This window comes from Hydractinia symbiolongicarpus, chromosome 14, assembly GCF_029227915.1.
Source record: "Hydractinia symbiolongicarpus strain clone_291-10 chromosome 14, HSymV2.1, whole genome shotgun sequence".
NCBI lineage: Eukaryota > Metazoa > Cnidaria > Hydrozoa > Anthoathecata > Hydractiniidae > Hydractinia > Hydractinia symbiolongicarpus.
Genome location: NC_079888.1, coordinates 2413364 through 2430412, shown reverse-complemented (window position 1 = coordinate 2430412; position 17049 = coordinate 2413364). Strand labels below are relative to the sequence as shown.

Genomic DNA, 17049 nt, shown 5'->3' with positions numbered 1-17049 from the left:
GCCTTGCGTAAGAAACATCTTGCTTTCGTTATCTACGCCAGGCGATATAATGAACCAACCGAATCTTGTCCTTTCTGCTACATGAAATCCGCTACCTCCAACGGTAACACTTTAATCTTGATCTGGACGTACACGTTAGAACCAAGTATCATGTGCACGGGTAGTTCCGGATTCGTGTCACGATCTTCGATCCATATTCCTTTAGGATGGATGTAGACTTCCAGCAGATTTTTTACTGTCAATAGGACTTCTTTGTCAACCTTTGTCACCTCGACGCTGAGGTGAAAGTTACCAGAGGTGTTGACAATATCACATCATATATGCTCAGTTTCCTTGAAGCTGTGTGCATCAACATTTCTGTTTTTTAATATTTGATGAACTTCTTTTAGCGGTCAGACAAATAAAAGAGAAAAATAGTTTTTATTCAAAAGCAAAGCAATTTTATAGGGACGAACCTCTTGCTCGTGCATTATCAATTTGATTCTAATCTCTTTCTTTTGATTTTATTTTGACAATCTTGTTTGATTTCTTTTTCAATGTTCCATTCTATTCCAGGTTTCAATATCGTCCTTTGCATTCCTACGCTCTTCATTCTACCGTAACGCGTTTTTAAGTCAGTTTCTATGTACTATTTACTACTGATTTTATCCGTTTTTAAACTAACATTTATTGATAATTTATCTAAATTGTATGTACTTATTCTTTTATTTTTTTATTTGATTTTAGGGCGAAGAACCATTGTATAATATGGAACCCAATTTTACGTATTTTCGGAGTGTTTTTGAAATTATATTTCTCAATATTGGCGTGTCATTAGCGTGGCGAAAAGAATTCCGTTCTCCTCATTATTTACAATATCATTTGCCTTCCGCTTACATTTTGACCAAATTTTGTAAAATCGATGTATAAATTGATATGGTGGAGCGTCTCCGTTTCTCTCTTACGTAATGTTGTGAAAATTTTATTCTTCGTAGACTACTTTCACGACATTTGGGGAGACCCAAATTCTATAATTCTGCCTATATTCACTTTTGTAAACTTTGGTGGAAACACCTTACTTTACTATTTAGGTAATTAATGCTTTTGAACACTTAACTTATCTTTTTAAAAAATAAATTTTATAACAGCAAAGAAAAAAAAGTAAAAATAGTTACCCAGATGAGATTCGAACACACCACTACTCCCGTTTCGGTGCTCAGAGAAGCAAAAATTTCCAATCTTGTGGGACACATTTGCGTTTTAATACAAGCTCACGAGCTTGTAATAATAGTACCATGACTCGCGACAATGAGTTATGTTCGTTTGAAGTTCGTTGCGCTATCATTCATATCGTCGAACATATGATTTTCGTATGTATTGTTTGTATTGTTCAATTACATAAGTTGTAAACTAATCACAGTTGTTTGTTTTAGTTCTTGAAATTCAATCATCAATTATGTATGCGAAGTTTTTTAACATAGCTACACTGTATTATCTTTGCTGTACAAGTGTTGTTCAAAATCAGTGATCGTTGACCTTTCTAGTTTAATGTGCAGTGATGAAACTTGAGTTGTAAAATAAAACCAAAATGACCTTGATAAACGTATGCAGGAAAAGTTTGATTGATTAGAAATTATGTCACTTGAGCAAAACTCAATAAATAAATTTTCCGTCGACACCTTTGATTTAAATAAATGTTCTCTATCGATAATAACTGCTTGATTCATATAACCAAAAGTTCACAAATTTACGTTCGTTTGTTGCATAATAATCACGATCTCACTCTGTAAAACCAATGTGTAAAATCCACAACTAATCGTATACTATCTTTCCGAAGGCTCCACTTTGTGTTCTCGGGCAACTTACGGACAGTCCCTAAAAGGCCAATGTAGTGATCTCACTATGGGGAAAAAACTTTTCATGTCGGTTTTTAGGCTAAAACGTAGCTTTTGATGGACTGTTCTTAAAAAAAGCTGTTAAAATTATAAACTAAAAAATGACGTCACAGCGTCGATTTCAAGTTTCCTTGTCGGTTCGTTTTAATTGAATTTATTCAAAAATACGGCTCCCGGAAACTTTTAACAGCTTTTTTGTTAGTCACTGACATATCAGGCACGAATTGTGACAGATAAAATATTTACAGGTTGCCCGCGCATAGTGAGAACACTGTTTTCCGACAGTTTTTCAAATATTTCGTAAAAATAGGGCATTTTCGTCAACATTTGACGACAGTGTCGGGAATACGTCGAGTTTTTCTGTAATGTTAGCAGAAGCGCGAAAATTGAAAATGGTAGCTTAAGGCGGTAAAATATATAAACATTATTTTTGCCGAACAATTACTGCAGTATGGGAACTTTTTTTCAATGTGCGCTTATGAGAGCTGAAGTAATACGCAGTACTCAAAGTATTAGTTATCGCAACAAAGATGTACGTTTTAATAATTTTTTGGCTATGTTTCCGCATCAATCATTAACTAAGGAATACTTTAACAGAAAGGCCGGCGAGCTTAATGCATTTGTCAGAAAATTTAAATGAATGGGCGAAAAAAGGTGTAAGTACCTGGAGGAGTTTTCAAGAGAAAAGTGGTTAAAGCTGGACAGTGACAAGTAAAAATATCATACAAGGCACGAATGTGTAGGATGCAGTTCACTTAAAGCCGATATAAATACATTTCCAATTTCAACAACACACGGACGCAAAAAACCTAATCTGTTGAAAACACCCTTAGCTGATATCACAAATACACCAGATACGCCAATAAATATTACTCTCGAAATTCCGCACACAAAAAATGACATTTCATATATGAAAGGAGCAGCCGAGTTTGTTCTTGACAGTGTCAATGACAAATGGGATAAAATATTTGATACACCGTTTACTAAAATTTTGACGAAAGTGAAATCAGCTAACGTTGCGGAAGTAAAAACAAATTGCGAAAAGAAAAGAGAGTTAAGGCAAAAAAATACAAAAATTAAAAAATGCCTGGAAAAAAATGTTTTGGTCAAGGCAAAGTCATGGATACGATTTTGGGAATCAGACAGTCCAAATCTACCTACAAAAAATCAAGATCCAGTCAGTATCTTGAGAATAAAGAAAAAGCAGTTGAAAGAATGATTGGTAAGAACAAATTTATTTATTTTTTATCCAATATTAAAGCAATGTTATAAATACATATTTTATATATATATATATATTTTATATATATATATATATATATATATATATATATATATATATATATATATATATATATATATATATACATCTATAAATATATGTACAGCAACTGTTTCCAACATATGTAAAACTAATTTTAGAACAAGTTAGAACTATACTGGGCTGTATGATTTTTTACAATTTTTGTACAAAAACAAAGGTTACACACAATAAATTTTGTATTTTTATCACACAAATTTGTAGTTTTAAATATTCTAATGTTTATATACTACTTTTGTTCTACTACTGTTCTATGAACTTTATAATCTGTTCTATGAACTTTATACTACTGTTCTATAAATTGTAAAATGTATAATACTGTACCAAAAAGATGTATATATATACTTTACAGATGATAGTGGTGTTTCAGTACCAATGTCTCCCACATTTAAAAAGATAAAGAAGGAAGTTTTAAAAAAAATTGAATCAAGAGAGATCTTACTTGGGTCTTTAATTGAACCAAAAAAGTATAAAAAGATAGTAATGAAAAATGGTCATATATCAATAGAGGAGTTTACAGTTTCTGGTAGATGCATTTCAATAAGCGAAATACGCAAGAAAATCTTTCTAGAACATGAACAAATGGGTATATTGAGAAATAAATATTCAACTTTAGCAAGATATTTTATACTGTGGTCAGACCATGCATCAATTCTCAATGCTGGACATTTACTGCTGACTGTCAAAGTTGTGTATGATGATGAAACAACCTGGAATACTTGACATGGATGATAAAGCCGTCGATTTTGAAAAATTTATACAGGTAAAGGAAAATCATTCTTCCAAGTTAGTAACAAAAATGGTTGTTACACAGAGCAGCGATTTGCTTGTGTCCAGCGTTGGTAAGATGATTGCACATGTTATTGGACACTCAGTAAAATTGCAAGAGTTTGATAAACATCATGTCTTATTTAAAAATACAAAAAACGAAAAGTCAAGAAAAAGGTGTAAAGATTTAATTTTTCATTTCCGCAAATTGATTATGGATGCTCAACAGGAAGCACAAGTTTGTATTCAAACTTGGGAAAAACCGTTTGTAGACAAAAATTTGAAGGTGCCAAGTATAAATGACTTGCGGTTAAATAACACCTACAGGAAAAAATATAAAATAAAAAACATTGCTCAGAAACTTTTAGATTAATGGAGGAAGATATAAAGTGTTTGTTTTTTCAGAATATATATATTGTTAAACAATGTTTATATTTTAAATATTATATTCTAGAAATTTTGAGGACAATATTTATAAAAAAGGTCAAATCTCACAAGTCTGGTCTTGTTTTAACTTTACACAAAAAATAAGTTTTTCTAAGTCAGCATTTTAATTGCCTGTCGATTTTTTAAACCTGTGCAATACTCCCGTTAAAACATAAACATTAAAACTTGTGAGTATATACATATTATTTTCAACAGCTTTTATTAAATATAGCTTTTGTATATACTTTATCAGCTAGCTATCCTTGATTTAGAAAATTAAAGATGTATTGTTTTTAACAACCACTAAGGGACTTTTAGACGTACGCCCATGAAACAAGTTCAGATCAGTTTAAAAATAAAATAACAAAATCTTTTCTAAAGCACCCAAAAACTTTCACTCATTACGGTTCATTATGTGGTGCATATATCCGTACCCTACTAATGCAAGAGAATACTAGCTAGCTAAACTGCTTTTCTAATTAAGCTACTCTTTTGTACAGACGCGGGATTTGCACCCACGACTATTTAGCTAGCTAATCTGTAATCTGCAGTGATCTAAGACCTACATAAAGAGTTTGTATTTTTTGACTGACTGTTTTTTATTACTGTTTATATTGCTGTTTATATAGCTATAGCTATAGGTATAGCTAGCTAGCTGTCAAACCATGATGGTAAAAATTTAAACTTTAGCTAGCCAGGTAAACACTTTTGGGAGTTCTTAGTAAAATATATATATGTATATAATTTTACCTATAGCTGGAAAGATCAAATATATACAATACTAAATGTGTCAAACCTTTTTTTTCTGTGTTCTGTTACAAATACGTCCCAAACATTTCTGTCAAAAAGACATTCGTAAAGAAGATGGCTGCCTTCTTGCCCTCCTCTCTTCCCACACTTTAAAAATAATGGCATGTCAGCGATGTATCCTCCCACAAAATCAGCACGTCAAAAGAACACGTCAAACAGTAAAACGCGGGAAATAATTTAAAGAAACGCGGTATACACGTGCTTCTCCCGAAAAAATTAAAGACGCGCCGTAAGTTGCCCGAGTTGGGAATAGCCCACACAATAAAATATAGCTCATGTAAAAACACAATATCTATTCGTTAAAATAAAACTACGTCTGTCTTCTCCGTCACTTTGCTTCCACTCTCCCGTAACAACTCTCCTTTGCGCATGCTCACCAATATCTACTACTCGGAGTCAAAGTTCAACAATTCTTTAAATAATGCCCTTAAACAATAAACAATGTATGCGTGAGTAAAATTATTTCTGTGTTAAATGACAATTGTTATACTGGTTGTAAATTACGTGTGCTTTTTTTGTTTGTGTTTGCGTCGGCGTTTAGTTTTTGCGGAGAGAAGCGGAGCCCATTTCCTCATTAAATAAGCCAAATATAAAAGAAAAAGGAAGTACGGTGGAGAGTATATAGGATTTCTATACGATTTCCGCGCCTCGTCCCCCTATACATCAAAAATATCCAAAATTCGGCCGTTTTTGAGTCAGTTTCCCAGCGATTTAATATGGTCATTCTTAATTACATTTTTTAGTAAGCGAGACAATATGTTTTTAGCACGGCGATGGAGTTTTTGTTGTTTTTTAACCAAGCGTAAATAGTGCTGTTTCCAGTTGAGATTAAGTTTGCCTACAATTTTTAGCCACGTGATACACATATTAATTTCACTAATATCACATGACTTTTTTCTCGGACACATAGCGCCTCAAACTCAAACTTTCGTTAACTTTTTTTTTTTTTCGTTGTTCAAGAAAATGAAGAAAGGGTATGTTTAGCTCGCTTGTATATCACTATTTTTTACATGTAATGAACCCATTCTTATTCTCACTCACACCTAAAGCTAGCTAGCTTAAAACTGCAGATTTAGATAGAATAATAATAGAACTTAGATAGCATTTAGCTACCTAGCTACTGTAAGAGTTAGCTAGCATAAAAACAAACAAACAATGCAATATAGCTAGCATAAAACTAGCTACAAAGCTTGCAGAAAATTAACTACTTAGCTGGGATAGAACTACCCATGTAGCTAGCAATAAATTGATATTTTTGCTGGCATAAAATCAGCAACATAGCTAGCATAGAAAAATTGTTTGAGACTGATTTTCTACCTATCCTCTATCTAGCAGCTAGCTATTATACATATATACTACACAGTGAGTGAGATAATTCTACTCTGTAGGAATGTCCCATCATACAGCTTGTTCTAGCTACAATCGTCCACAAAATGGCCAAACATAGCCAGCTAGATATTTTGCAGATAGTAAATGTTTATATGTCACGTGTAATTGTTTACGTTGCTTAGCCACAAATGGGCAGTTCTTAACATTAAGGGGGAATAAAGAGCTATATTTTCGTGGACGGTTGTAGCTAGCTATATATATTGTACACACGTCAGGAAGTAAACTTTTTTAACCCTGCCGCTGAGCATACATCCGGCTTAAGTTGCAGAAGCGAAAATTATTTCAATATATATATATAGATAGATAGATAGATGTAGATGTAGATAGATATCTCGTTCAATCGTCAACATGTATTGAAAATCTCCAAGTGTATTCATTATTTTTTACCTAATTTCACGATATGTATACAAATAATGTCCCAATAATTTCTGTTTTTGTAACTTGACCCGATCCTTACACATGTGGCTCTAATGATGTTTTTGTTCAGTCTGGAATAAGAGATTTTTATCCTACTGTCATGAAAACTTGTTTGCAAACAAAACATATACTGCTATTTGATTTTTAGCTGCACAGGCTAACAACAGGCTGTTTCCGCTGTGTTTTTTTAAACCGAAGTTGCAGTAAAGGTTTTTTTAAAAATGTATTACGGCTGTCCGATTTTATGATTAATTTTTGATCTAGCACAAACTTTTCCCATAAAATATTGTAGGATTCTTTAGGAGCATAAAAACAGGTTTTGAGCAGTGTTTTTATTTTTAAATGTTACAAAAACTTTTCCGCAAAATAAAAGTGCTGCATGATTGTTTTAGCTGTGCAGGATAACAACAGGGTGTTTACTGTCTGTTTATTTGAACTAAAGTTTTTCGGATGTGCGCCACAGTATATTTGTACTAATCACTCAGCCTAGTGTTAACGACAAGCTATTACCTGTGTTTCTATTTAACAGAAGTTGTGCTAAAGTTTTTTTGAAAGGGTTTGTTTACCTATACTAATGGCGCACCACAGATTAAAGTACATATATATTTTAAGTTTTACCGGGAACATTTTGTGAAACAGTTTTCGCTATGACATGGCACAATATGTAAATTGTGTTTCTATTCAAGCTAAAGTTGAAGGAAATATATATTTTGTGAATCTGAAAAATATAATTACACACCCGACACACCTTAAATGTTGTGTGTTTCACTCGATTTATGATTGTGTGGTACAGTTTAAAATTTGTATTAATTGTTCCATCAAGCGTTTAGCGCCAGGTAACACAGTTACTTGTGGCTTAACCAGCGTAAATTCCTAAGTGTATATAATACTCACCTGTAAAGTTTTGTATATATATTTCTGTTTATGCCCTGCTGGTCTAATGGCTATGACACTCATGCAAATGAGAGATCCAGGTTCAAATCCTGGACAGGGCTAGGAAAAACATAATTATCTTGCACCTACAACAACCAGGTTTTCATATAATAGGTAATCTTTAAGTAAGACTTCTCTGATTATTTCTATATCTTGACATTTTAATGTTGTTGTCATTGGAACCAAGTTAATCTCAGATTTATCAAAAAATGATATGTCGTTATGACCGATTGTTTAAATACTTGTAATGGCTATGATTCACTGTATATTGACCTGAGATAAATTTGATAATATTGAGTATACGCAATCTTTGAGTTGTAAGGTGGAGATTTTCTATTAAAGTCATGCACCCCTGCCTTGCCGTTCCATTGCCTTGCCAGCACTGATACAATACTAAAAAGAACGTATACCTGTAAAGTTTTGAATAGTAAATGTGTGTATGTTATGTGATGCTACTATTTTAAAAACAATTAACGCTAGCAAACATATTTAATTTAATAAAAAAATTATAAAAATGCTTGTGAAAGATACCTGGCTTTTCAATTTGAGGACTTGTAAGTAGGTTTCCTTAATTGATATTGTTTGCCATTAACATAAAACCTCAATATTGTACATTTTTAAAAAGTGTAACAGTAGTTTTATGTGATTTGACAACAAAGTATGTCAACAAAATAAAATTTTGATTTACTGCTTTACTCTACAGTGTCTCTCACAATAAATGTACTATGTAAGAATTTTAGTGCAGTCATTTTTTATGTAGATATACTGTGGTGTATACAAAAACTACTCTGCAAACACACTGACTGGGTTTATGCCCTGGTTTTTAGTTCATAATTAGCATGTAAGCAGCACATGTAGTTTTCAACGTCTTTCTACCACTTTAAATTTAACTGAGTTTAAAAGAAATGTGAAAATCACTTCACTCTTAACTGTAAATGTCTTCTTGAACATTTTTAAAATATAGTCAATAATTCAGGCATATATTGTTATAAAATTTATTGTTTTAAATAAACATGTATTAGCTTATATGCTAATTCCTCAACGATGTGTACCACGTGAAGATAAGTCATTGGACCTTTCACTTCACCTAAAAGAACAAGGATGCATTGGACTTTTCACTTCGCCTAAAAGAACAAAGATATATATGCATGCCCAACACAACATTTAAATACTTTTAGGATTTAAAAATGGCTTTAGGCATACTATAACTTTGAAACTGCAAATTGTATTTATCTGTTAAAGAGCAGTATCATCAGCATTGTCAGAGTTCGCGGATTATTTACTTTAAGAGAATGATCATAGATAAGCATACTAATACTTTTACTTTCAAAATTTCATCGATTTTCCAGATATTTCTTGTTAATAAATATTTCTATTACACTTTCTAGACGCTACGAACTCTAATTTTGGTTTTCTGATGTGCCTTACAAATTCGTAAACCATGGGTGCACCAGATAGCAACATGTCCCCTATTCACAGTGCAGTCCAATGACATTCTTAGTAGGTACTTCAGCATCGACGCAATCGTCGTGATGTTTTACAATTAAGCGAGTGCCTGTTCTTTAGTAAGTTGAGCCCTCAGTTAAGAACCCTTTTCAGACTATAGCTGTTAAGTTTTCGCGGGATGACAAAAAACCCCGATAGAATTGTTTGGAACTTGTTGTTAAACAAGGTTCAAACTAAAATAAACACACAGAAAATATGAAAATACGAAAAAAAAAAACGCTTAAATTTGAAATGAATAAAAATAAATAAATAACAAATGTATACCAACTATTCTTTACAGGTCTTGAAAGGATGAATATTGTGAGTGTTAATTTTCTTACTACTTTACCATGCATAAAGTGTCCCCCAAAAGGGCATGTCTCGAATTTAATTCCCATTTCTTTGTGAAGTCTACCCTTTAAATCCATAAACGTGATTTTATGTCTTCTTATATATTTTTATGGCCTCCTTCGTCTGGTATTGGTTATTGTTGTTTTAAAACACTTTACCGATACCAAAGAGAAAATACTCGAATTAACATGTACAGAAAATTTCAGAAATGGCACCGCAGAATTTCAAAAGGATCTATTCCCATGATACCATTAAAGGATATTAATCTAAAATCAGCTAGTATGAAGAAAAACAAGCAGATGGCTATTAGTGCTGCAGATTCTGACAAGTCCTACTCTAAAAGAAATGTTTCTTCAATGATCCAGGACCTAAATGCAAAGTTAGATCTAGAAAAGCCTGTATCAGAACATGTTTTCACTGTTCTCTCTCAGTCAGAAATTGGACTTTCCAAATTATTTTGTTCAATGTCAATTGCAGATGTCATGCACAGACGCGAAATTTTGTGTTTTGGTTTCTAACCATCTTGAGATTCAAAATGGTACGTTTTTCCCATCAAAAGGGATGATCCGATTTTGGACATCATAACACTTATTTGCGACTGTATTATAAATGATCAAAAAATATATGATTGGCCATACACAGAGACAAGAGTTTTGGAACAACTTGGAAAAGCACTCTTAGAAAAAAATTTGGACTTTAAAGCATTAAAATCACTCAGGACTTTCGTCAAAACTTTCACTAAATCGGTACAAACTGTTGAATTTATAGACGATTTTAATACCATATGACTTTAAAAAAACATTATGCTTTCGTAACAAAATATATACAAAAACAAACTTAAATAACACCTCCACTAGGAAAGAGTATTATATATATACGTTTCTTACGCACTGCTTAAAGAAATATGACGATAACAGATCACACTACTCTTTAGGGCCAATTGGAGGCATTGTTATATTTACAATTTGGCAAAGCATTATCCAAGTAGAACTAAGGAGATCCATTTGATTTAATGGCCAAACATTGTTTAATATAGTCCAATCTCGGACACGGCCAATAAATCTTTCAACGTGTATACGCGTAGAAGCAATGTTAAAATTGTCTTGAATTTCTGCTTCACTGAATTTGAAAACAAATCCGGCATGCTGAAATTTGAATTGCATCAATAGCAATATCTGTGAATTCAAGTTTCGATGAATGATTTTAGCGTAACAAATAACCATGACTGGGTTTTAAGTCGATGCGATTGAATAACGTAGCGAGGAAAATTACCCAGGCATTGAAAATTCGCTGAACTGTTGTCTCAGATTTTTCAAGAATATAAGCCATGAATCTTATATCAATTCCATGGTGACAAATTACCAAAACAGTAAGGAATTGTGTGGCAACATCAACAGTTTTATTTTTTGCACTAGGTTGCAATCGCCATAAGGTACAAGATGTACATAAGGTTGCATAATTTCCATGACAAGATTGAATTTTTTTATTTCCAAGCCGCACAAAAATTTGAACCTTTGTGGAAATTGTTTTATGTTATCGTATGTAAATACCTTTTGTTGTACACTTTACAACTTTCTGTTAATATCTGCATTCTCAGATTCAAGTGTAGTTATTTTTTGCTGCAATGTTTTTAAAATTTCAATTTCACCCTCCATTTCTCTAACAGTAAATTGACCTCAATGATTTCTTTAGTGAGGTCTTCTGTACTTGGCAGTTTTTGTTTGCAATTTAAACGACGGTTTAAATTCCTTTTTGTTCTTGGTGTTGTACTTTTGATAAGCACTCTCATTGTGTTTTTTAACAGGCTAATGTTTGGCTAATTTCTAAAGCAGCATTTAACTTTTGTTTTGAATTTTTATAAGCTAGCTTCATCTTAATTGAAGGGTCGATAGCTGCATCCAATTTTATCTTAGCTCTGCTATAGCGAAGTTTCAATTTTGCTAGCTGAGGTTCGGGTACAATTATATTTGGTAAATCATCTGTGCCTTTTCTTACGCCATCTTTCCAATGTGCAGAGCATAAGGAGCCATTTTTAAGTTCATTCCTGTTATTTTAAACATCTTCTCATCTTTTCTCTGAATGTCAGGCTGTCAAGGTAAACGATAAAACTTTAGTTTATTTCCATCTTCATCTTTCGTTAAATAATTGTTAAAGAACAAAGATGAACTGCAATAAAATTTCATTTTGATACAACCTACACTGATTTGTTAACAAACTGAACTGTCGAAGCGCACGAATTTCAGATTTTTTCCCCACACAAGTTTGGCTATACCTCAAAAGCGCGCGCCGTGAATGTGGCTGATGGGGCAGCTAGATCGACTTGACACACGTAAAACGCAGGAGCGATGTTGGGATTGTGATTGGAGATCGGTCCCATAGCAACTTCGATAGTACGTTTAATTAGATATCGACATTTTTCACAATTTTTTCTGATAACTTTTACTTGTCCTCAACCTTGTCCCCAGGACCTCTTTTCGCTTTTTTGATATCGGGGATGGCGCGAAGAAGAAGGCCCTGGACCCGGCCGCTTTCTACACCCAGAAATCTTGGGTGTAGACTGTAGCGTCAGCACTTTTGCTAAATGTCGAAAGTTCTTTATATGGATATGTGACATCCATATATGGAGTAAAACTAAGAATTTAAAATTATTTCAAAAATTGAACGGCGAGTTAAAGTGTTAAAAGGGTTCCGTTTTTCAAAATGGACAAGATATTGCAATTATTTTGTAGATTGCAACAAACTTTTTTAATTAATAACATAAATAATATTATCTTAAAGCCACAGCAAGTTAAATGTTTCGAGCATCTTTTAAATGGATATGATGTTATTGGTGTTTTACCTACTGGACTTGGGAAATCCTTGTTGTTTCATTTGTTGGCAGACTTTTTGCCAAGAAAGAGTGTCCAAAATATAGTATTGGTGGTGTGCCCTCTTAATTCTATCATAGAGGACCAGTTGAAAGTTTTAGAAGTGAGAGGTATTGGTGCTGGGGTGCTTCATTTGGAGAAAACAGTTGTGCCTGAAAAATTGTTTTCGTGTGATGAGAATGGTGAGCCTGAAATACCAATTTCAATTAAAAATGGCGAATTAAAACTAGTATTTGCTCACCCAGAATCTCTGCTTAGTATCAGAGGACGAGAATTGCTAAAAAGTTCTGTTTACCAAGAAAATGTTGTCAGTTGTGTTATAGATGAAGCACATTGTGTAAGCATGTGGTAAGTAAAAACACTCCAGTGAATCATTTTTTTGTGTATTTTTTTTTAAAAAAAGACAGGGCTAGCGAACACTTTTATGCTAGAAACGAATTTTAAAATGTTTGTTATGCGACAATGTAAAACTTTATTTTGGATGTTGTCTCCACTTCACGAATCAATTCGCCTACCCTGACTTTGTCAATGGTGAACTCAAGCTTCCAGTGTGTATTTTTAATTATTATAAACAAAATATTTTTTCTCTCTCTATTTAAAACTACATACATACATACTATATATTATAAATAAAACTATGCCGTTCAAGTAAATTCATAAATTTAAAACTTTGTATATTGCTACATAAAATAACATATATTATATATAATGTGTATCTTCAAAAAATATAAACTTTTAATGTGCTTTATTTAATTTATAGGGGTGAGGATTTCCGAAAAAATTTTAGCGAGTTGTCTACGTTAAAGGCACTTTTTCCAGATGCTGTTACATTGGCTCTAACCGCTACTGCTACACCAGACACTGTAGAATATTTGATTAAATCGCTCGCCCTTATTACGTATAAAGTCATTGCTGTATCGCCAAATCGAAAAAATGTGTATTTAAACATACAAAGACGCCCAAACTCTAACTTGGGTTTGAAAGGATTTGAAGTTATTCTCAAACCGTTGGCTGAAAAATTAAACGTGCAAAGAGAACACTATCCCATGACAATAATTTACATGCATTTAAGATATTGTGGGTATGGGTACAAATTATTTGAAAATGTTATAAGAAATCATTATGTTGGTGACAATATTTGTCCTAGAGCAAGATTGTTTGCACAGTTTCATGCTTCTTGTACTTCACAAATGAAAGAGGTTATATTGAAGGAGTTAAAGAAGTCAGATTCACGAATTAGAGTAGTATTTGCTACAACTGCTCTATGTATGGGTGTTGATGCTCCAAATATATCTAATATTATTCACATAAGTCCTCCATCAACATTAGAGTCATTTGTGCAAGAAATTGGAAGAGGAGGAAGAAATGGTGTAGCTTGTGATTCACTTTTATATTTCAACAATTCTGATTTGGCATCTAAGTATGGGATAGATGTCTCAGAGTGTTTTTGCTAAACTATTTTGGATTTAAGAGTAAAACTCAGATTAACTGTTGCAAGAACTGTAATGTTAGTGCTGATTCTACAATTGATATCAAATTAAACGCACTTGACGACAATAGGAAGATAGCACGCAACATAGTTGGGGCTGATATGGAGATGCTTAAAGTAGAATTGTTAAAAACGGTTGAAGATATCAATTCTGATGAAAACGTGATATTTTCTTTCCACAGTAAAATTAACACTAACATCGTAAATGAAATCCTGAGAGAATTAGCATTTATTTCTTGTGAATCAGACTTACTTTCTATGTTTGATATTTGGAATGAAAGGTGTTCTAACGAATTATATGCTTTAATAGACAAATATGCACCTAAAATAGGTTAGTAAAAAACAATATATATATACCATGGTATGACAAAGTTGGTGAAATCTGCAATTTCATCCACAAAAAAAAATTCAATTAGCATATATATATATATATATATATATATATATATATATATATATATATATATATATATATATATATATATATATATATATATATATATATATATATATATATATATATATATATATATATATATATATATATATATATATATATATATATATATATATATATATATATATATATATATATATATATATATATATATATATATATATATATATATATATATATATATATATATATATATATATATATATATATATATATATATATATATATATATATATATATATATATATAATTTAACAGGATACCATTACAAAGTTGCAGGGTAATCGCGAAATCCCTTTGCCTCGGCAGCCCAGGGACTCGAACCCGGGATCGTCGCATCAGATGCACCGCGGGCTCTTATCCACTGAGCCACGTCGTCGGCAAAAAGGATTCGTGAGAATCCAGACAACTTTGGTATTTCGGCTAACAAGCCTTCGTCAGCGGATACCAGAGCCAGTATTGAGCACTGCAGGAACTCTGGGGCAGCTCGAGCTATATATATTCCAATGTGGAGAGCAATTGTGAGTGCATATCATTTAACAGGATACCATTACAAAGTTGCAGGGTAATCGCGAAATCCCTTTGCCTCGGCAGCCCAGGGACTCGAACCCGGGATCGTCGCATCAGATGCACCGCGGGCTCTTATCCACTGAGCCACGTCGTCGGCAAAAAGGATTCGTGAGAATCCAGACAACTTTGGTATTTCGGCTAACAAGCCTTCGTCAGCGGATACCAGAGCCAGTATTGAGCACTGCAGGAACTCTGGGGCAGCTCGAGCTATATATATTCCAATGTGGAGAGCAATTGTGAGTGCATATCATTTAACAGGATACCATTACAAAGTTGCAGGGTAATCGCGAAATCCCTTTGCCTCGGCAGCCCAGGGACTCGAACCCGGGATCGTCGCATCAGATGCACCGCGGGCTCTTATCCACTGAGCCACGTCGTCGGCAAAAAGGATTCGTGAGAATCCAGACAACTTTGGTATTTCGGCTAACAAGCCTTCGTCAGCGGATACCAGAGCCAGTATTGAGCACTGCAGGAACTCTGGGGCAGCTCGAGCTATATATATTCCAATGTGGAGAGCAATTGTGAGTGCATATCATTTAACAGGATACCATTACAAAGTTGCAGGGTAATCGCGAAATCCCTTTGCCTCGGCAGCCCAGGGACTCGAACCCGGGATTGTCGCATCAGATGCACCGCGGGCTCTTATCCACTGAGCCACGTCGTCGGCAAAAAGGATTCGTGAGAATCCAGACAACTTTGGTATTTCGGCTAACAAGCCTTCGTCAGCGGATACCAGAGCCAGTATTGAGCACTGCAGGAACATCTGATGCGACGATCCCGGGTTCGAGTCCCTGGGCTGCCGAGGCAAAGGGATTTCGCGATTACCCTGCAACTTTGTAATGGTATCCTGTTAAATGATATGCACTCACAATTGCTCTCCACATTGGAATATATATAGCTCGAGCTGCCCCAGAGTTCCTGCAGTGCTCAATACTGGCTCTGGTATCCGCTGACGAAGGCTTGTTAGCCGAAATACCAAAGTTGTCTGGATTCTCACGAATCCTTTTTGCCGACGACGTTGCTCAGTGGATAAGAGCCCGCGGTGCATCTGATGCGACGATCCCGGGTTCGAGTCCCTGGGCTGCCGAGGCAAAGGGATTTCGCGATTACCCTGCAACTTTGTAATGGTATCCTGTTAAATGATATGCACTCACAATTGCTCTCCACATTGGAATATATATAGCTCGAGCTGCCCCAGAGTTCCTGCAGTGCTCAATACTGGCTCTGGTATCCGCTGACGAAGGCTTGTTAGCCGAAATACCAAAGTTGTCTGGATTCTCACGAATCCTTTTTGCCGACGACGTTGCTCAGTGGATAAGAGCCCGCGGTGCATCTGATGCGACGATCCCGGGTTCGAGTCCCTGGGCTGCCGAGGCAAAGGGATTTCGCGATTACCCTGCAACTTTGTAATGGTATCCTGTTAAATGATATGCACTCACAATTGCTCTCCACATTGGAATATATATATATATATATATATATATATATATATATATATATATATATATATATATATATATATATATATATATATATATATATATATATATATATATATATATATATATATATATATATATATATATATATATATATATATATATATATATATATATATATATATATATATATATATATATATATATATATATATATATATATATATATATATATATAATAACGCAAGGGCGATCTTTTAATGTTAGGAAAACTGTGATGTTTTTGTCCGTTTATGTAGTTAAATGGATCAAGCAGTATTAAATCTTTTATCATTTCTTTTTCATCCTTCATACTGTCAGTCGTTGTATGATGTGTCGATGATGCATGTATTTTAGCATTTTGATCAAAATTTTCCACAATCTCTTTAATTCCATTTGCTGCCTTGCTGATTT

General features: G+C 33.7%; 2 protein-coding genes across 2 annotated transcripts; both read left to right on the top strand.

The window, feature by feature from the left end:
• Positions 1 to 12444: 12444 nt before the first annotated feature.
• On the top strand, positions 12445 to 13243 carry LOC130625915 (ATP-dependent DNA helicase Q1-like). Its single transcript, XM_057441041.1, has one exon. The coding sequence runs from the start codon at positions 12475 to 12477 to the stop codon at positions 12991 to 12993; it is 519 nt and encodes a 172-aa protein (XP_057297024.1). The 5' UTR covers positions 12445 to 12474; the 3' UTR covers positions 12994 to 13243.
• Positions 13244 to 13278: 35 nt separating this feature from the next.
• Positions 13279 to 14095, top strand: LOC130625054 (uncharacterized). The gene is made up of 2 exons (XM_057440137.1): positions 13279 to 13289; positions 13402 to 14095. The coding sequence occupies exons 1-2, from the start codon at positions 13279 to 13281 to the stop codon at positions 14093 to 14095; spliced, it is 705 nt and encodes a 234-aa protein (XP_057296120.1).
• The last annotated feature ends 2954 nt before the right edge of the window (positions 14096 to 17049 follow it).

Bases quoted from the DNA above. Each gene is read 5' to 3' on its own strand.
- LOC130625915 (XM_057441041.1), top strand. From the start codon at position 12,475: ATGGACAAGATATTGCAATTATTTTGTAGATTGCAACAAACTTTTTTA.